This window comes from Pelobates fuscus, chromosome 7, assembly GCF_036172605.1.
Source record: "Pelobates fuscus isolate aPelFus1 chromosome 7, aPelFus1.pri, whole genome shotgun sequence".
In the NCBI taxonomy this organism is placed as follows: Eukaryota; Metazoa; Chordata; class Amphibia; order Anura; family Pelobatidae; genus Pelobates; species Pelobates fuscus.
In genome coordinates this window covers 27604860-27626008 of record NC_086323.1, presented here as the reverse complement: position 1 = coordinate 27626008, position 21149 = coordinate 27604860, and the positions used below count along the sequence as shown (strand labels likewise).

Genomic DNA, 21149 nt, shown 5'->3' with positions numbered 1-21149 from the left:
CACGATGGAAGCAATTAGCAAGCTAATGGCGGACCACCACCAGAAAATCTCAACAGAGGTGGCCGCAATCCGGGACGACCTACGCGGACTGTCAAGCAGACTGGGAGTAGTGGAAAGTACTTCCAACACCCAAGCGGCCCAAATCAAAGAGCTGCAGCAAGCGGTCCAGGAGCTTAAACAACATAGTCTCCTCGCGGAACGCAGGCTCAACGCCCAGGAAGATAAGCGGCGCCAGAACAACTTGAAAATCAGGGGAGTAGCTGTAGACATAACAGAAGCTGAACTTCCACATTTCACCAGGCGGCTTCTAACGGCACTTTTGACCCCCAAAACGGCCAAAGCGACCCAACTAACGGGCATATTTCGATTGCAGACACCAGCAAAGGCACCGGCTTCAGCCACTGGGGACGTGGTGATTCAGTTCCTAAACCGCAGAGATAAAGCTGCAATACTAGCAGCCTCCAGAGGTCAGCCAACCTACCATTTCGAGGGGATGGAACTCTCCTTTTATGCGGACCTCTCTGGTGGAACGTTAGCATGGAGGAGGTCGCTGAAACCGTTCACCACCTTACTGCGCACACATCAACTGCAGTACCGATGGGGCCCAGCCAACTCACTGCTTATTGCCAAAGGGGACAAAACACATGTCATACACAACCTACAAGAAGCTGCAGCAGCATTAAGAGGCCTGGACCTCCCCTCGGACTCCTTAAGACAAGAGGCACCTACTTCCTCTCGAGGCCTTGACCCCGTACATGCAGCGGAATTCCGACCCAGACAGAGAGCCACTGAGGCCTACGCAGCGGCCACATCTTGAACTCTTTACTGCATTGGACTCGCCAACGCCGGACTTGGGATGAACTGCCCACCACGCTACCCGTTTTCAAAGATACTCCAGACCAGGACCGGAACGAACTCTGACTAAAGAGACATACCTGGCCGCCGACACCTTCCTCCGCCCAAAGGCGCACTGAACTTCCACCCCAGCACGGCCCCTGGCTGACGAAGATGAGTGTGCTGCTGCCCGCTCCTCACACCCGCAGCCTAAACGTTCTATAGGACTTACTCAGAGGTTCATTATCGTTGTTTATAACGTTATAGATTTCAAGTATATTTGGTTAACCACTGGTAAACTACTTGTCATTACATGTAATTAGTTCCATTCCAGCTTACCCTAGCGACACTAGACCACCACGATACTCCGTGGAGTGCAAACACTGCATGCAAGGGGTCCACACTACTACAGCAGGCAAACATTAGGAGCCAACGGTCTCAACACAAACACTCTACCCATCCGTAATAGGCAACTTCTGGGTACATGAGGCCTGGGCAACCTCTATAGGTAGATCCCTTATGCAACCAGACTGAGCATCGGTTATAGGCAATTGTCCTCAACATACATTTTATGCAACCGTTTCCCGTATCTGGCGTATGCAGCCGTTATTTACAATTGTTGTACGCCAACGTTATGTGCTATTACTCATCAGAATGTTACTTGGAATTGCGATAAGCGCACGGTCTCTGTAAATGTTATGTAACTGTTAGTGACACATAGACAGGCCTGCCCGAACAGCGGGTAACTTGACACCCAATCCTTACACACCAATAGGTACAGCTAGGTAAAGCTAAATGAGCCACCACACGGCATATAAACACATGACCACCAGGTAACTCACCTGGCACGTAACCCAGTAAATAGACCTACCAACTCGAGTGCAGCCACTCTAGCATGGTATCACACAACCTGATTCTTAATTTCTCCATCTGCATTTATTGGCACTAATGCCCTCACAAAAGCGGGCACTAACGCACCCATACCCACCGGACAAGAATAAAACTTACAACTGGAATTCAACAGTGTGCCTAGCTTATGACACCACGTCAATATTGAGACCGGAAAATAGCGTAGATAGGCATTACTGGTAATATATAAGTGCTACTCAAATTCATTTATACCGAAAAAGAAAGCGACTGTGACTCGGAGATTGTTTCCTCCCTTGTCACATTCGCTTGCTAGTAGCTTTTACTCTGTTGTAACCACGCTGATGGAAAGGCTAGCTGAAGGATGTTAGGTCAATTATGTCATACTAATGCTCCCATGTACCAACTAAATTGTTAACCTTTCAACGCATTCAGACTAATGCACTGACAACTTACATGTTTTTACTACCTTGATGTGTTTAAGCTTTCTGCGCAAAGCTAGTTCTATGTTTATAAAAAAAAAAAGTGCAATACAACTTGGCAAAGCTTGTATCCAACATTGCACGTCAAAAATAAAGAATTTCAAAAAAAAAAAAAAAAAACAGTAAAACATATCACAGCAATGACATTGTCAGTGAAAGTGATGTTTTTTGCATTTTTCACACACAAACGGCACTTTCACTGATGATATCATTGTTGTGATACGTTTTACTGTTTTGAAACACTAATATTTGTGTTCAGCAAAGTCTCCCAAGTATAACAGTATCCCCCATGTACAGGTTTGATAGTATTTTTGAAAGTTACAGGGTCAAATTTTTTCACATTAAAAAATTGCCAGATTGGTTATGTTGCCTTTTGAGAACGTAAGGTAGCCCAGGATTGAGAATTACCCCCTAGATGGCATGCCATTTGCAAAAGAAGACAACCCAAGGTATTGTTAATGGGGTATGTTCAGTCTTTTTTAGTAGCCACAAACACTGGCCAAAGTTTTGCTCATAATAGTTTTTTTTTTTTTCATTTTTAACACACTAACAAATAGAAATGCTAACTTTGGCCAGTGTTTGTGACTAAGTGGCTACTAAAAAAAACTGAAAGTACCCCATATAGAATACCCTTGGTAGTCTACTTTAAAAAAATATGTACATGTGAGGTGTGATTCAGAGATTTATGACAGATAACAGTGTTACAATGTTACTATTGATACATTTAAAAAATATATAATTTGAAACATCAATATCCTACTTGTACTTATAGCCCTATAACTTGCAAAAAAGCTAAGATGTAAAAATTTTCTATTTCTATTTCTAAACTCAGGACAAAATTTTTAAACTATTTAGCGCTGGTGTTTTTTGGTGGTTGTAGATGTGCCCTGGTCCTTTACGATAACAAAAATTTAAAAACAGTCTGGTCACTAAGAGATTAAGCAGTAGCTGAATGGCAGGCAACAGAGGGTTGTAGTCAATGGAGTATATTCTAAGCAAGGTCTTATTACCAGTGGGGTTCCTCAGGGATCTGTACTTGGACCCATTCTCTTCAATAATTTTTATTAGTGAAATTAAAGAAGGCCTTGGTGTCTTTTTGCAACAGGGTTGATGTTCCAGGAGGGATAAGCCAAATGGCAAATGATTTAGGTAAATTAGAAAAATGGTCAGAGTTGTGGCAACTGACATTTACTGTGGTTAAGTGCAAGATAATGCATCCTGGATGTAAAAACCCAAAGGCAAAGTAAAGCATATTTGGAAAAGGAAAAGGAAAAAGGAAAAGGATCTTAACATGTATAGCTTGGCGGAAAGACGAGGCGGGGGGGGGGGGATATGATAGAAACATTTAAATACATAAAGGGAATCAACACAGTAAAGCAGGAGACTATATTTAAAATAAGAAAAACTACCACAAAAAGAGGACATAGTCTTAAATTAGAGGGGCAAAGGTTTAAAAATAAAATCAGGAAGTATTACTTTACTGAGAGGGTAGTGGATGCATGGAATAGCCTTCCAGCTGAAGTGGTAGAGGTTAACACAGTGAAGGAGTTTAAGCATGCGTGGAATAGGTATAAGGCTATCCTAACTATAGATTAGGCTACGGACTAATGAAAGTATTTAGAAAATTGGGCAGACTAGATGGGCGGAATGGTTCTTATCTGCCGTCACATTCTATGTTTCTAGGTTTAATATGATCAAGGTCCTTATAAATGCCAATAAGCAAGGTATTTGGACATTTTTATTTATCTATTTTCATCATACAACTGTATTTGTAGTCGGGGCAATATAGCCATATACAGAAATCTAGCATATAATAACCATAACATTAATGAGTTGGAACCAGTCGGTTGTGGTGTGCCGGAACCGACAAAGCAGTAGGCCTGTAATAAAAGTGGGCCTTCCTTAGAGGGTGTTTGTGAATAGAGGGAGTGGTGGGTGGGGTGACTCGCCAGACCAGTAACGGTAAGGTGGGAGTGGATTGGCAGCCCTTTTAAAGGGAATTCAAGCCCCTCCCACAACTACAGGCCAAGCCTTCAAATTTGTAGTTGGGGCAATATAGCCGTATACAGAAATCTAGCATATAATAACCATAACATCAATGAGTTGGAACCAGTCGGTTGTGGTGTGCCGGAACCAACAAAGCAGTAGGCCTGTAATAAAAGTGGGCAAAAATAAAATACCATAAGACACAATACGGTAACCAACTTCTTTCTTTATTTAGATAAGTCACAGAAAGCTTGTCTTAATTCTTTAACGGGATTAGGTATGTAGATTGTGTAAGCGGAGGATTTCCAGCGTCCCATTGTCTTGATAATGTGCGGGGGGTATGTGATTAGCAGATGCTGTAGATGCTGCCCTGATTCGGAAAGAATGACCTGAGAAATGACTGTGGTTTAAGTCGAGCCTAGTCAATAGTAGACGTACATAAAGCATAAACTTTGTTGTAGTCAGAATGTTACCATGCAGTTCGAGCAAAGGTTGTAAAGGTTGTTTGTGGAGTGAAAGAAGATAAGCGTCAAAAATTTGTACAGGGCACCATTTATTATGAGTAGGATACAAGGGGATTGTAATAGTATGACCTATGGCGCTGGTTTTTGATTGTTTTAAAATTAGTAGGTAATGGTCGTTATTTTTTTGCAAGTCCATAGTTCTTAGGTAGTCGGGGGTTGTAATGGTCTTAGTCGTGAATTAGTTGGGTCGGAGGAACCCATAAAAGGCTAAATATATAGCTGTCTTTATTACGGTATTAGTCATGGGCTCGAAAGGAGAAGAATCTAATACATTGATTAGTGAATGGAATATGTTGTTGTCTATGGGTAGTCTCTGTGAGGGGACATGTGCGTCCAATTTTTAAATGCCTTTAAGTACTGTCTTAATTTGAAATGAGGATAGGAAACCTGTAGCGTTGGGTTGTTGGATAAGCATGTGATGTTGAATGCCAGTAAGGTACAGTTTTATCGTGTTAAATGATAGTTTAAGGTTAATGTGGCAAAAGGAAATGAAACCCAATATTGATACCAACGTGAACATGTCGTGGATGTGGAATTCAGTGATGAATTTCTTGAATATGTGAAAAGCCCTATCGTATGTGTTTCTAGTGTTTACTGAAAGTGCAAGGTGAGAAATGTGACGTGCGTGATCTAACACAGCTTTTAATCCATTATCATGTCTTGGAAAAGTGGGGCTGGAGTTGCCAGTCTGGAGGCGGTGTTGGAGAATTATTAAATTACCTATTATTGATTGACTATTATTCTTTTTCCTAACAGTATTTAGAATATTAGAAGGAATTGCTTTTCTAGAAGGTTATGAGCAGCACCGGAACAGTCAAGTTCCTGTAGTATGAAACATTGTATGCCATAGTTAGATCATGAGAACTGTACTAATAAAATGTCTATTCACTAAAGCTTGAGAAACTAACCTTGAAGCTAAATGGTGCCAAGTACTCAAAATGGCTGGCTGCCAGATCCCCCCCTCCCATCGAGCGAGCCTCGTGCTAAACAACAATGGCGCTTGTATCTTATGTCCACTCCCGTGTCAAAGATGACGACATCCCATGATGGGAGGATGCCCAACTAGCCACTTAACAGCTAAACCAATTAATAATATTGATGGGAGGGTATTGACTTAACCACTTAACACCTAATCCAATTAATAATGTTTATTTGTTGTTATCTTGATATTCTATGATGATGTAATATTGCTTTTATAAGGGTCTGCGAGCCCGCTTTTTATTCAGATGCCATTACATTTTCTCGAAGTTCTTTTAACCTGAACTCCGTGTGTCAGTGTGAATTTACTTCTGCGTATACGCAATTTAATCATCTCTAATTTGGACAGGAACAGATAGTCATTCAAACTTATTTGTTTGCTTAAAAGAATCTATATCAATTTGGCGCATCCAACGTGGAGCTCTGGGTTATGACCTATCTGGCAGCCGTCCAAGAAGACGCTGGGTGGATGAATCCTGGGGGAAGGAAGGAGATTGATCACCTCTGAATACACGGTAGAGTCTGCTGCAGCACCTGGCCGGTATGTTCCTTTTCCCTGTGATTTAACTGTCCCAGTGTCTGTGATTGGCCGCCAAGAGGACATCAAAGACAGGTAATATCTTGCCCAGAGAACCTATACCTTATTTGTTAATACCTATTTTACCTGCATGTTGACAATCTGTTGCCTGGGTGTGTTTGCCTTGTTTTGTTTTTAGCTTAGTGCCCGGGTAGAGTGAATGCCTGTTTACCCCTTTTAGGAGCCACGTGGCTGTGGCTGTAAGGAAAAAGGGGGGTGGACCTGTGGAAGTTTTCCTGGGGGTCCTCTATTGCCTGTTTACCCCTTTTAGGAGCCACGTGGCTGTGGCTGTAAGGAAAAAGGGGGGTGGACCTGTGGAAGTTTTCCTGGGGGTCTTCTTTTGCCTGTTTACCTCTTTTAGGTGCCGGGTAGCTGCGGCAGTAAGGAAAAAGGGGGGGGGGAATCTGTGGAGGTTTGTGTAGACTCATAGCTTCCTGGGGGTTCCTCTGGTGTCACTTTGATAGCCTAGCTAGCCTCATTGTGCACATTGCTCTGCTTGCAGAGAGGTGGTACCCTCCAGCCTCGAGCGCTGAGGCTGGTGGCATTCCAATTTTTCTTTATTTGTGGCACGTGGATTCGGGCAGGCATTGCTGTCTCCATCACCATGTGGTAGTGAAACTTACGGGTGGGTCCGTAGGGGCACTACGGGAGTGAGGGAAGTGGTGGTCACTGGTACCGGACCACTGTAACGGGGGAGGCGTACGGAACTCGGGCCGGTGTTAGCTGTTTTCCGTCGCCGCTGGTAGTGAGACTTGAGGAAGTCATTCTCCGAGCGGGGACACTACGAGGTTGAGGGAGGTGGCTTTGGCCACATGAGTAAAGGAAAGGGATTACTGTTGAATTTATTTGAACTGTGATGCATGCACTGTATTTTTAATTGAAATGTTGTCTTAATTGGGAGTCATTCAAACTCCTGTGTCTATCTCTACTTTCACTTTTTACTTTTACTCTACTTCCTGTGTTATTTACACTTTCCCCTCCTATTTCTCTTTGTGAGAGAAGTGATTGGTCACACACTTCTCACCTCGCTCCAATCCGTGGCTACCTCGGGTAGGCGGAATAAGTGACTAGTCTACGTTTTGGGAAGACGTACGTAGGGACCCACCCTTACGTAGCAGTCGAGCATAGTAGACACTCTTTTTCTCTCTCTTCCTCTATATCTGGGACGCCTTTTATAGTGGGAATGGGACAGGGGTTAGATAAGCCCAGTAAGGGCTGGTTAGCGTGTGATCTAGTTGAAGACAGAGAGGGTGGAGAGATGGTTAAGAAAGTTGAAAAGATTGCTAAAGTGTGTGGAATTGCTGTACCTTCATGTGGTAGATTACAGCCAGAGAGCTGGCACAGATTACTGACAGAGAAGAGAGGCAAGCTTACAGATAATGATTTACTTCGTACAGCAGAAGCCTGGTACAGAGTAGTAAGAGCTATTCAGCAAGAGGGATGGGTTGAGGAAGAAATTGATCACAAAGGTTTAAGATTGTATGTTTATCATAATAATTGTGTTACTGGGAAGTTCTCCCAGCCAGCGCCCTGTCATGGCGTCCAGGAGGTGACCACTCCCATCATCCCATCAGTAATGACCGAAATGTAGCTGACCACGGTCACCATCCCTGGTCCCCACCCTACCCCAATCTTAAATGCTGTGGGGTTTTTGTATTTTGTGTTAGCCATTAGATGATAGAGGACCACCCTAGTAGAGGGTTGGGGTTTTGTATTGAGTTTCACTGAGATTATTACTATATTATGATTGACCTGACTGGATCAGGAAGTTATTTGCTGTGTTTTACTGTTTATATGCGCATTATCCTAATGTGTACATGGCCATATTACTTTCTGCTATAGTATGGGTAAATGTTGTGTTTTTGTGTCTCTTTGCTTGCAATAATTGTAATGTAATTGTCCTTCTATTTTGTTACCGTTCAGCAGTGACATGGTTAAAAATTCATGCTTGCAGTCTCTCTCTTGTTCCTCTCCCCCTCTTCCCCCCACCCCTCCCTCCTTGCCTTCTGTGAGACGCGAGGGGGGGAGGAGGGAGGGGGGTGACATGCTTGTGATTCAGGTCTGTCTCTTCAGTGAAAGTTATTCAGAAGCTACTGATAAGAGTTAGCAATGGAATTTTTGCTAGAAAATATTCTAATTGTGTATTTTGTTATTTACATAGGAGTTGATAGGATGGTTAAGGAGTGATGTGTCGTATAAGAGGTTTCTAGGGTTTGTATATTGTTATTGTTGTTGCCATTTATATGACGCCAACAGATTCCGTAGCGCTTTATATATATATATTGTGTTTTGTGATAAGGCAGTGAGGATCGTGGGGGAGACTAGCTCACAAGAATGCATTCCACCTTTCTGAGGCTGTATTTTCTTTCGCGGTGCAAAGTAAAGACTGGTGTATATGATTACGGAGGTTAGGAAAATGAATCTGCTACAAGAATAGAGGAATATTTGGACGTGTTAAGTGATTAATGGCTGGTGGATGATAAGGGAAATTGGTTGAATTCCGGGTAGTTTATTTTGCATCATGTTATTTTAAAGTATAGAGACAGCTTTACGGGCTGTTAGATGCATGTTGTTTTCAACTGTCTTATTTAACCTGCCAGGTTTGTTTATAGTTTAGTATTCCATTTTTGCAGAACAGAATGTTGCTTCTCTGATTTATTTTATTAGCTATAATATAGTGTAATGTTGAAAGTACATCAGCCTAGTACAAGAGGAGGTTGGCACAGCCAGTCCCGTGACCTCCACCTAATTACCATACCACTGATGTCACTTCTGCCCTTACCATATCAGTGAGGTCATTTCCGCCCTTATATCCTGTCATCATTTCCTTCCCTGCCCCTCTCATGGCTGCCTCGATCATAAGACCTACTCCTATCATGCTCATCCTATCTTAAGACATGCTGTTCTCCTTGAATCCCACATATTATGAACAGGAAAGTTATAATTACTAAAGGGAAAAATTAGAGAGTTTCAATAATTTAATTTAATGGTAATACAATTAAAGATTGGTCTCAAAATGTTTTGATCTAATTAAAAAGGAACCAGAAAACATTATAAGCCTAACTATTAACAAATGGATAAGGTGGGAGTGTGCTCCAATCTGTCTTTATTGGATAATGATAGCCTCCAAGATTAAAGACTGACTAACATAATTTTTGATGTAAGCCCAGATATTTTATTATTGCATATACATATAAGTCGAGACTTTGGGCATTATAGTGTATTGATTCCAGATCTGTTACTAGCAGCAAGTGCATTACATAGAAACGTAGAATGTGACGGCAGATAAGAACCATTCGGCCCATCTAGTCTGCCCAGTATTCTAAATACTTTCATTAGTCCCTGGCATTATCTTATAGTTAGGATAGCCTTATGCCTATCCTACGCATGCTTAAACTCCTTTACTGTGTTAACCTCTATCACTTCAGCTGGAAGGCTATTCCATGCATCCACTACCCTCCCAGTAAAGTAATACTTCCTGATATTATTTTTAAACCTTTGTCCCTCTAATTTTAGACTATGTCCTCTTGTTGTGGTAGTTTTCTCCGCCTTTACTGTGTTGATTCCATTTATGTATTTAAATGCTTCTATCATATTCCCCCTGTCTCGTCTTTCCACCAAGCTATACATGTTAAGATCCTTTAACCTTTCCTGGTAAGTTTTATCCTGCAATCCATGAACCAGTTTAGTAGCCTTTCTTTGAACTCTCTCTAAGGTATCAATATCCTTCTGAAGATATGGTCTCCAGTACTGTGTACAGTACTCCAAGTGAGGTCTCACCAGTGTTCTGTACAATGGCATGAGCACTTCCCTCTTTCTACTGCTAATACCTCTCCCTATACAACCAAGCATTCTGCTAGCATTTCCTGCTGCTCTATTACATTGTACATTGTCATTAACAGCCAGAAACTGGAAAACAAGAAAGGTGAATTAATGTATAGCTATTTATAAAGCTTAACAAAATCTCCATTATCTCTTTCATTTATTTCGCAGAAAACAATGTTATTTGTCTATTTTGTATGTTTTAATACATTATCAGTGGAGAGTAGAATAAGTTTTATCCCTTTTGCGAGACATAAAATTGTGATAATGTATATTTGTGATGTATGTAAGAATTATATTTTGAGATGTTAGAAATAAATAAATAAAAGAAAGAAGGAAAGAGTCAGGAATAGCGTCTGTCTCTACGGGCACAAGTCTAGTGTGGGAGATGTAGTGGGTTAGCCACTGCGGGATACCCACTGCGGGAAAGCATAGGGTCAGTTAATAGTTATTGTAAATGGGCTATTTGCGGCCTTCTACCTGGTCTTGAATGCTGATGGATCCTTATTCTTCTCCCCCATCAGTCCTATAGATCTCGTCACCCTCATCCTCTCCTTTACCACCCTCCCCCTCTAATCCATCTCTGCCGTCCACTTTTCCTCCCTTCAAATCCATCCAGAACCCTGCCCACCTCCACTGCTTCATCACCTGTATGCTCCCTTACCTGCCCACCTCCTCTTACTCCTTCCACCGATCCCTCCTCCTCCTTCATCTCCTGTCCTTCCTACTCCACCTTCTCCTCCTCCTACTCCTCCCGTCCTTCCTACTCCACCTTCTCCTCCTCCTACTCCTCCCGTCCTTCCTACTCCACCTTCTCCTCCTCCTACTCCTCCCGTCCTTCCTACTCCACCTTCTCCTCCTCCTACTCCTCCCGTCCTTCCTACTCCACCTTCTCCTACTACTACTCCTTCCGTCCTTCCTACTCCACCTTCAGCTCCTCCTACTCCTCCTGTCCTTCCTACTCCACCTTCTCCTCCTCCTATTCCTCCTGTCCTTCCTACTCCACCTTCTCCTCCTCCTCCCTCATCTCATGGCCTTCCTACCCCACCTTTTTCCCCTCCTACTCCACCCGCTACTCATTCTTACATCTCCCCACCACCATATTTATATCCTTTATATGCTTCCTCTCTTCTTAATCCCTACCCATCTCCTCCGCCCTACCCGTGCCCCGCCCTGGCATCTGCCCAAATGGCCTGGCCATTCTCCTACCCTTACCATGCAACTCTGCCCTATTCAGCCACTTGCCACTTCCCATGTACCTTCCATTGCCACACCCCCTACCCAGATCACGCCTACCCTGCCTCAACTTGCTCAAGTCGTGCCCACATCCCATATGGCAGCCCCCAGTGGTGTGGCACCTCTAGTGCCGGTCCTAATAATTCTTGCCCCTCATGATATTAATTCTATTCTCTATTGTATCCAGCCAATGCACCTTACTTCTCTAAGACATTTCCGCCCACAGACAACTCTGCCTCTACCTGACATCATATTTTGAAGAAAAGTTGCTCCGGCCACTCTTCCGCCACTTCCCAGGGGGGAATACCACACTACGGAAAAGACTGGTGGAGGTACACTTCATCATGAAAGACCTGTTTTGGGCACTCTCAAGGAAATAGTGCGGTCCTGATCCAGATACCCATGGAAGTAAGACACATGTATCATCACTGGGAGGTGGCTGTCCCTCATGTTTTCTTCACTAAGTCCCCAGAAATCTCATGAAAGGAACCTGGCTCATTAGAAACATGAAACACTAAAAAACGATATCAGCTCTCTACAGGGGGGTGGGGGGGGGGGGGGGTCAGCAAGAGAACTGTAAATAGAAAGACAATCTCACACAGAAATAGGTGAGGATACCTCTTCTACTGCTCCTCATGGTTGCTTTGAACAGATGAAAGAAGAAACAAGACACCTCTCAACAGGGCATGCAGTAGCTTTGCCAGATCCTGACTCCACTCTGTTTGTGGATGAAGAGGAAAGGTACCATACTGGATTTGCTGTTGCCACAGAAGATCAGGTACGTCAAACATCTTCACTTTCCTCACCCACATCTGCTCAAGACGCCGAATTGACAGCCTTCTCAGTGGCATACAAAATGTCAAACTGGAAGACAAGAAGATTTCACACAGCGACTGGCACGCCAGTTAAGCATAACACAGCTATTAAGAAGTTGGTGGATGCCCTACTCCTGCTGAAGAAGTGGCCATACTGAAGGTAAAGGCCCACGGAAAACTGAATTTAGAAGAAGCACCACTCAGCTGACCAAGCTGCCAACCAAGCCACAAGTGCACCAAGGGAAGTGGACAGAAGGGTGTCCGCTGAAGAAACTTCTATACTCACCATGTAGATCCTATCCACAGATCTCAAGCTCCTGAAAGAATGACAAGCAGCTGCTGACCCTGAAGAAATACAACGCTGGAAAACAGAAAGGGGCAACCATTGAAGACGGGCTGTACTCCAACACTCTCAAGTTCTGTTTACCCAAAAACATGTACTGGGCAGTGGGCCCATGGAGTTTTATACCTATCCAAGACCCTCATGAACTCTTTGATCTCTAAATACTCTGAAGCACCTATAATTACTCCTCTAATCAACAGTTACTGCCGATCCTGTATCATTTGTGCCAAGGACAGCTCAGGCAGAAGAGGAGGAGAATCCTAAGCATCTAGCTAACTCTCACTATCCCTTTCAAGAATCCAAGTGACTATATCCAGGTGCCAAAGAGCTGCCGGTTCAAATATGCACTAGTTATAATAGACATTTTGCCAGGATGGCCAGAGGCCTAGTCGGTCATCAATGTGACAACCAAGACCATATACCCAATAGTGCATTGTGAAAGTTGCAGAGATCACTCAGTGGATTCACTGTTCCAGATTCAAGACTCTCTCTGTAACATGGGAAGTAACATTTGTTGATCTTGACAAACCTTTGACTCTAAAGGAAAAATTACTTGTTAGAAGACAAAAATAATAATAATAATAATAATAATAATAATAATCCATCGATGGCAGGTGGTCAGGCCATAATAATGCCTGACCACCTGCCATCGATGGAAAGACGAGGACCCCAAAAGGAGACCTCGTGAAGCTAAAGAGATTCAAACGCCAAGCTTCTTCAGGATTATCTGCCCATCCTGAGTTTGTGGTGATATTAATATTGACTAAATGATCCGAGTCCACCTACACTGATGTAGCGTGGGACAGGTTTAATACTATGATGAATAAGTAAATGTGCCCTAGCCAAGGTTATTATGTCCATACACATAATACATGACAAGGTACTCTTGACACACCACATTCATGCTTCAGAACAAAAAAAAAAAAAAAAGGAGCACCCCTCTAAAGGGAAGTTTGACACATATATACATATATATTGATGCCATAGGTGTGCCAAGGGGGGTACCAGATGATTTTGCAGTTAAAGAAAAGTTTGAGTCCCTTTTCCCAACCGTCACTGCTAATAATATTTTGATTTGCATTTATTATATCTATTGCAACCAACAACGTTTTGTCAACTACACCAGAGATGCCCTCCAGGGCTTGGCCGAACAGTTGCAGGCCACATCCCAGATGACCTTCCAGAACAGAATGGCCTTAGACATGATTCTAGCTGAGAACGGGGGTGTATGTAAAATACTACCTGTCACCATGACTTGTTGTGCCTATATTCCAGATAACACAGGTCCATATGGTAATGTAAGCTTGTCTATTTTATGATGTCCCTCTGAAGAACTAAAAAAGACTTTAGGAACCGTTACTTCATAGGGTTTTGTGCCTTTGGGCTAACATGTCTTCTGGAACTAACATATATAGTTTATCTTTTAGTGACTAACATTTTATAGGGGGGACTGTTGTAGAATTATTAAATTACCTATTATTGATTGACTATTATTCTTTTTCCTAACAGTATTTAGAATATTAGAAGGAAATGCTTTTCTAGAAGGTTATGAGCAGCACCGGAACAGTCAAGTTCCTGTAGTATGAAACATTGTAGGCCATAGTTAGATCATGAGAACTGTACTAATAAAATGTCTATTCACTAAAGCTTGAGAAACTAACCTTGAAGCTAAATGGTGCCAAGTACTCAAAATGGCTGGCTGCCAGATCACCCCCTCCCATCGAGCGAGCCTCGTGCTAAACAACAATGGCGCTTGTATCTTATGTCCACTCCCGTGTCAAAGATGACGACATCCCATGATGGGAGGATGCCCAACTAGCCACTTAACAGCTAAACCAATTAATAATATTGATGGGAGGGTATTGACTTAACCACTTAACACCTAATCCAATTAATAATGTTTATTTGTTGTTATCTTGATATTCTATGATGATGTAATATTGCTTTTATAAGGGTCTGCGAGACCGCTTTTTATTCAGATGCCATTAAATTTTCTCGAAGTTCTTTTAACCTGAACTCCGTGTGTCAGTGTGAATTTACTTCTGCGTATACGCAATTTAATCATCTCTAATTTGGACAGGAACAGATAGTCATTCAAACTTATTTGTTTGCTTAAAAGAATCTATATCAGCGGTGGGTAGTGTCGTGAAGAAATCCTGAAAACGAAATCGAGACAAGTGATCAGCACCGGTATTTGTGCACCCTGGAACGTGAATACATGTGATAAAGAATTGACAGGTGGCCGCTATCCATGTGAGTCGTCTTAAGAGTCTCATAATTACCAAGGATGCTGACCGGCCTTTATTGACAATAAGGCATGTAGCCATATTATCCGAATAGCACCTAACCGTGGGACCAGACCAATGTGGTCCCCAGGCAATGGCCGCCGCCACGATGGGGTTCAGTTCAAATAAAGCTGAGGTCTCTGTGAATTTGGGTAGTGATTTGACCTCGGTTGGCCATGGTCCCCAAATAGATCTCCCCAGATGGCTGCAAAACCTGTGTTTGCTGCAGCATCTGTCCACAGTGTAGGTGAAGTGTCAGAGTGGGGTGGTATAAACATGGCTCGCCCGTTCCAAGAGGTGAGAAAAACTCCCCACATACGTAAATCAGAGGTTGCGTGGTCGTCTAATGTGATACTTGAAGTGTCTGAGGTGAATTTTGGAAATAGGGATAGTAGGTGTGAAATAAAAGATCTGCCCTGGGGGACGATTCTCATCGCAAAGTTGAGCAATCCCAGCAATGATTGCAGTTCTTTCCTGGTGCAAAAACCTTGCCGTAGGTAGTGTTCAATGCTTGCCAGGATACGCTCAATTTTGTCCTGAGGGAGGCTAGCCTGCATATGTACAGTGTCTAGTTGTATCCCCAAAAATTGCATGTGGGTGTCGGGCCCCAATGTCTTGTGTGGGGAGACTGGGATAGTGAGTGATTCAAACAAAGCCAACATGTGTTTCAAACTACTTTGAAAGTGTGTTGTTCTCAATCGTGAGGAAAAAATCTAGATAGTGAATAACTGAAGGACATTTACACACATTAAGTAATAACCAACACAAAGCCTCTGCAAATGTATCAAAGATACGTGGGCTGCTTTTGGAGCCAAAAGTGAGACAGGTGAAGAAATAATATAATCCCTGCCATTTAATGCCGTGAAGGTGCCAAAGTGAAGGGTGCATGGGAAGTAACTTGAAGGCATTTACTACATCCGTTTTACTTAACCATGCCCCTGTGCCTGCTTTAATGATAGCACCTATGGCTAGTGGATAGTGGCGTAATGTAGTGAAAATTCTTCAGAAGGTATGAGTGAATTTAGGCTAGGGACAGTGGAGGAATGTGGTGCAGATAAATCAATGATCAGTCTAGGTTTAAGTGAGTTTTTCCCGTGACAATCCCAAAGGGATTGGTTCTCCAAGAAGTGAAGGGTGGTGAAAGAAATGGACCTAGCAAGAACCCTTGGTTCACCTCGGTTTGTGTACCAGCTGTGGGTCATCTAGTGTGGATAGTAGGTTGTCACATTCCAGTGTGCCTGTAGGTAAATGTATCAGCCCTGTGTTAAATCCCTCAGTCAGTCCTGTTATGAGATAGTCACTGAAATGTCGTGACGGGTGTAGATGTAGAAAAGTGGTGAAGAAGCTGAGGTTCACGCACGTGAGATATGGTTTAGGGAATGCTTTATTTGGGCACATTGTCTTGGAATGGGCCCTGAAACAGTGTGAACATAAATGCATCAATCTGCAAGAGCTAAAACCACAATTGCCTGCATTAAAATTATGACACACTTGGGATTTGCCTAAAAAGACAATATCCCTGCCCAGTTTGTCTTTTAAACCTCTAGTAGGTCTTTGGAGGTTAGCAGCTGGTTGGTTTTTTCGACTTCAGCCGAATTCGGGCAGAAATTAGTGCTATGTGTTGCTGATGTGCACACTGCACAAGTTGGGGGTCTGAGGCCTGCAAAGTGCCTGCAGAATAGCTCCGTGTCCAATGTATTCCAATTTATGCTTAAATTGAACTGAGCCAGAGCCGCAGCCACCTTTGCAGAGAAGGAACGGTGGTAATCGTAAAAAGCGGTACCACCGTATTTGTGCCACCGATCCACCATCTTGTGCATGTATGCATCCAACTCTGCTCTTTTCCCGGGGTAAACTGAGCAGTATACATCTCTATAAATCCCAAACCCCAGTACGAATTCAGGGATGGTCAATTTTTTATTCAGCCGGGGGTCTCTAGCCCTTAGTACTACCGAAATATCCCCATATGCAAAGGTCCTGTTCTCTAGGACATACTGGGAAGCAATGAGCAATGAGACCAGATTAACGTCCTTGCCTTCCAAAATTTCCTTTTTAAGGTGAGATGGGACCATATGCGAGGGATCAATTGAATCTATAATTGTCGTAGATTCCAAGATATTACCGGGCAAGGTATTAGTGAGAGGATGACTGGTGACCGTAGTATTGGTAGTGGACTGACTAGCACCACCGGCCTCCAATTTATCCAGCCTGTCACTTATTGTGCCAATGGATGCCATTAGGGAAGTCATCATGGCATGAAAAGCTGGTAATTGAGTCCCACTAGGGCCTTCCCCTGCCTCGGAGCTGTTGGTGGTAGTGTTCAGTAATCTGAACAACTCCGCCTTCCTAGCCGTAGCTGGGAAAGGGATGCAGCGTCTTCTGAGTTCTGCTGTGAGACGTGGTATGGTCCATGATCTAAGGGATGCAGGGCTATTCACATCTGTACCAGGACCAGGGGTAGTAGGCCTAGTGGGTGTGCTAGGTAGTGAAAGTTCCTCAAGGATATCAGGAGTTAGTGACATAACTTAAATTATAAAATGGTATAATCAGTCGTATGTTATGAGTTTTTTGGGTGGGTACTGGTGGGCTAGCTAAATACCAAGTGGCGAAACAATTATGCTTTTGAGTGTGACAGATGAGTCCCTGCTAGTTGCCAAGCGGCTTGAGAGGCACTATCTATGCGTGGGCCCGAGGGGAAATTTTGAGGCCACCGAACGTTGTGGCAGGGTGTTGGCCTCTCGGTGTCCATTAAAGCATAAGAAAGAATGGGAGTGACAGGTGAGGCCCTCTCTTTGCATTGTTGCGAGGCAGCTAGCTATGATTTGGCCCGAGGGGCGTAGTACCTCCACGTATGAGGATGGGGATGTTGGCCTCGCGGGACCACTAGCCTATGGATTAAGACCAGAAGAATTTACCTAATTGGGCCACATAACCTAGGACCAGTACCCCTTAAAACATAGAAAGTAATGGGTTCTGGCGTGGTACCTGATATGTGAGTCAGGCCGAGCTGTTAATGAAGAGGTAAACAGTGACTGTGATAGTATCGAGTAGTTAACCTGTGGGCATAAGATGATATATACATTTCTGAATATAAGCTAGTGGTTTGGCCAGATCGTGGGCCCTAAAACCAGAACCTACCCGACACTCTGCAGAGGGGATTTAACTGAGAGAAAGTGACTGCTTCCTTGCTTGTAAAAGCTACTGTCCAATGAATGATAACCTAGAAGAGTAAATTACACACTTAACTAATTTCATATGTATTGTTGGCCTTTACATGAATCATAATTAAATTCCAACCAACCTAGAAAGTAAATACAATTGATACAGATGTCAGAATTCACAAATCCTAGTATGAATCCCTGGTAAGAAAAACCTGTGGGAAAAGGTCAGGAAAATCAGGACACCAATCTAGGTTTGAATATTTATATACGTTTTAGTAGAATTTATGAGTGACTGCAATATCGTTTGTGATCAGTAGGGGCGAAATTCCCCTGGAGTACTGGTTGAAATTCGTGCTTATTCCGTGAGTAGTTGCATGAACTAGATGGAGTATAGATACATACGAATAGATACATTTTAATTGTAATTTGAACCGAAAAGAAAATGTTATGTGTATAACCGAATGCTAGCGTTCGTTAGTTTAAGTGATATGAACATTTGCGAGTGGGAATTTAGCCGAACGACGTGCTGTATTAAACGAAAAAGTACCGAACGCTTGTTGAAACGAACGGGGCTCCGCCGTGTAAAGCCGGGAAGTTTGCAGCGGTTGCTCTACGGCGGGCCTAACTTATGGTTTTTGCGGCGGCAAGTAACGGACGGGCTGTGCGGACGCCGGCGACGGGAAGGAGAGTCAGGGGAGCACCGGACCACCCAGGAGAGCACCGGACCAGGAGACCAGTAACGGTAAGTGGGAGTGGATTGCCAGCCCTTTTAAAGGGAATTTAAGCCCCTCCCACAACTACAGGCCAAGCCTTCAAATATAATAAAAACTGTATTTTTGCTTTGAAACTTATATTTGAAATTCTAAATATAGCAATATTATCTTTTACACTAGCTGAAGCTTTTCATTCCTTATGTGTATCTTTTAAAGAATGAATAAATGAAAAAAAAATGTGCAAACGTGTATAATTCAAATGTTATGTTTGTCTGGAAAACAGTGTATACAGAAAATTGCTAATTTATCATATATTCAATTGCTAGCTGTATACCCCATGATTTAAATAAATGTTATACTAACATTTTTCAATCAAAAATAGCTTGACAGCGAAGGGGTTAATGACCCGTATAAATAATAAAGTTCTAGGCAGAAATTGATTGTTTATCTTAAATCAAGGAAAAGCAGACAAAAACAGCATATGCAGGGTAAAGAGTGAATTCAAATCGAAGTTTACATATTTGGGCTGAAAGAGCAGAATTGAAAAATTTCTCCAAGACAATTATGTGTCTTGTTCAGATCCTTCAGATTAAAATTTTACATTTACTGTGAATTTCCTAAAATGTTTTCTTTAATAGAATGTTGTCTTTATAAAGAGTAGACCTCAGTTGAGGTTGAAACGTTGCTGTGTCCTCCCATAAATCTACGTTATTGACACACTTTGAGTGCCTGGACCATCCTGTCCTTTCTACTACTGACCAAGGTCCAGCCAGCCTCAGATCCAGTTAAGCACCTTGTTTGTGAAGGGAGTGTGGGAGACCTTTTATCTCTACAGTACAATTTTTTTCTTTAGTGAATAATCCCAATGGACTTTATGCATATCAGGCCATGCTACCCAACAAATTATAGCTCACACATAAAGGGAAAAAAAATCTACAGACGGGACTAGGATATATTGTGTATCCTGCCAAAACCATCTTATGCTGAGTGTCTCATGGAGTCCATGATGGCTAAAAAAATATTTAAAGAAAATGCTACTACCATATATTAAATTGCTGCAAATCACAAAAGCTGTATTTATAGACAATAGCAGGTTACTCCAAGCATCATAACCATAACAACTATTCACTGAATAAGAGCTTCAGCTGACAATGAATGGCACATTGTGCAAAAATAAAACTTGCACCCTGGGATATCCCGACGGGCAGCAGAGGAGAGAGATGCCTAGTCAGAGTCGGAGAGGCTGCCATATCATCCTGTCTCCATTTTGTCAGCTCTCATGCCATTGAGCTATCACAACTGTACCATCCTACAGGACTATGTCTAACCAGCTTCGGATTTAGGCTGAGTGGAACCCCTGCAGTCTGACCTTACTGTCCCTCTTGTTTAACCTAGCTGCATTGCATCGTTGAAGTCCCCTAGTATTATGATTATATACTCTGTTTTTGCTTATGCCTCTCTCCCTAATTTCCTTCATCTGATATAAGCTGCGGTCGGTTATTTTTTTTCCAGGAGCTCTCACTGATTACCAGTCACTCAGCTTGCTTACCCTGATAATAGTCTAGCTAGCATATACCCCAAGTGCATGTGCTATCCTTGTTTATTTTCCTCTACGTTATCACTCATAGCACTGTGTTTTTTTTCGAGTTTTCTATCAGGTGCGTTTCAAAAAACAAACAAAAAAAAAAGTTTCTTTCATGCACACACATACGTTCATATTCCCCATGTCTGTGTTTTATGTGCTTAAAGCTGCATGATGATGTTGCATATTTTCTGTATTTTGCCTGCACCTCAAAAAAAAAGAGATAAAAAAAAAAAAATAATTGCACAGAATTTACATTAGCCAGCACGGAATTCTAGTTCCATGCGGGCTGATGACACAACATGAAATGGCCCATGACATGCATTTGACAGCGAAACGCTGCACATACACATGTCAGGCACCATCATGACTTTAAATCACAGAAGTGGTTATGGTGCTTGGAGAAAACACTTTAAAAGTGTAGATAGGCATTTTTGCACTGTGGATGCTCCTAAGATAACCTCTACATACACATTGTTTGGAGAACTGAACTCAGGAAGGTCCTTGCACGTTGATTGTGGTCACAGTAGCCAGAAAGCATCTCTGGAACAGTCTGTCTGGGTCTTGCGGCTGATTGTCACAGTCCAGTTTATGGCTCAGAAAATGGCGTTTGAATCCGTTTGGCGCTGTAGACTGGTTGGATCTGCTGGGACCTTCCAAGGAACTCTGTTCTGCTCCTAAGAGAAACAATAATATAGACAGCTCATGGTAACTGTTTCAATGTTTGCTTCATTGGTAAAGTTTTAAAGTTTTAAAGGGAACATATAGTTCCAAAAGTAACAATCATTTTTTTATAGCTTCCCTTCAAGCAGTGTCATCATGGCCCAGCCTCGTTTGCTATGTAAAATTAAAGTTAATTTAAATTTACTCACCTCATTTTCAGTGTCTCGATTGCTCTGCTGCCGTTTTTTCATGAAATGGTTAAAACTACGGGACAATTGAAC

General features: G+C 42.6%; 1 protein-coding gene across 1 annotated transcript in view; it reads right to left on the bottom strand.

The window, feature by feature from the left end:
* Positions 1-21149, bottom strand: part of SHISAL2A (shisa like 2A) — a 140956-nt gene that overhangs the window by 12650 nt on the left and 107157 nt on the right. The window contains exon 3 of the mRNA XM_063427202.1: positions 20677-20882. Within this exon, the coding sequence (XP_063283272.1) occupies positions 20698-20882 (185 nt within the window). The 3' untranslated portion in view covers positions 20677-20697. The remainder of the gene's footprint in view (positions 1-20676; positions 20883-21149) is intronic.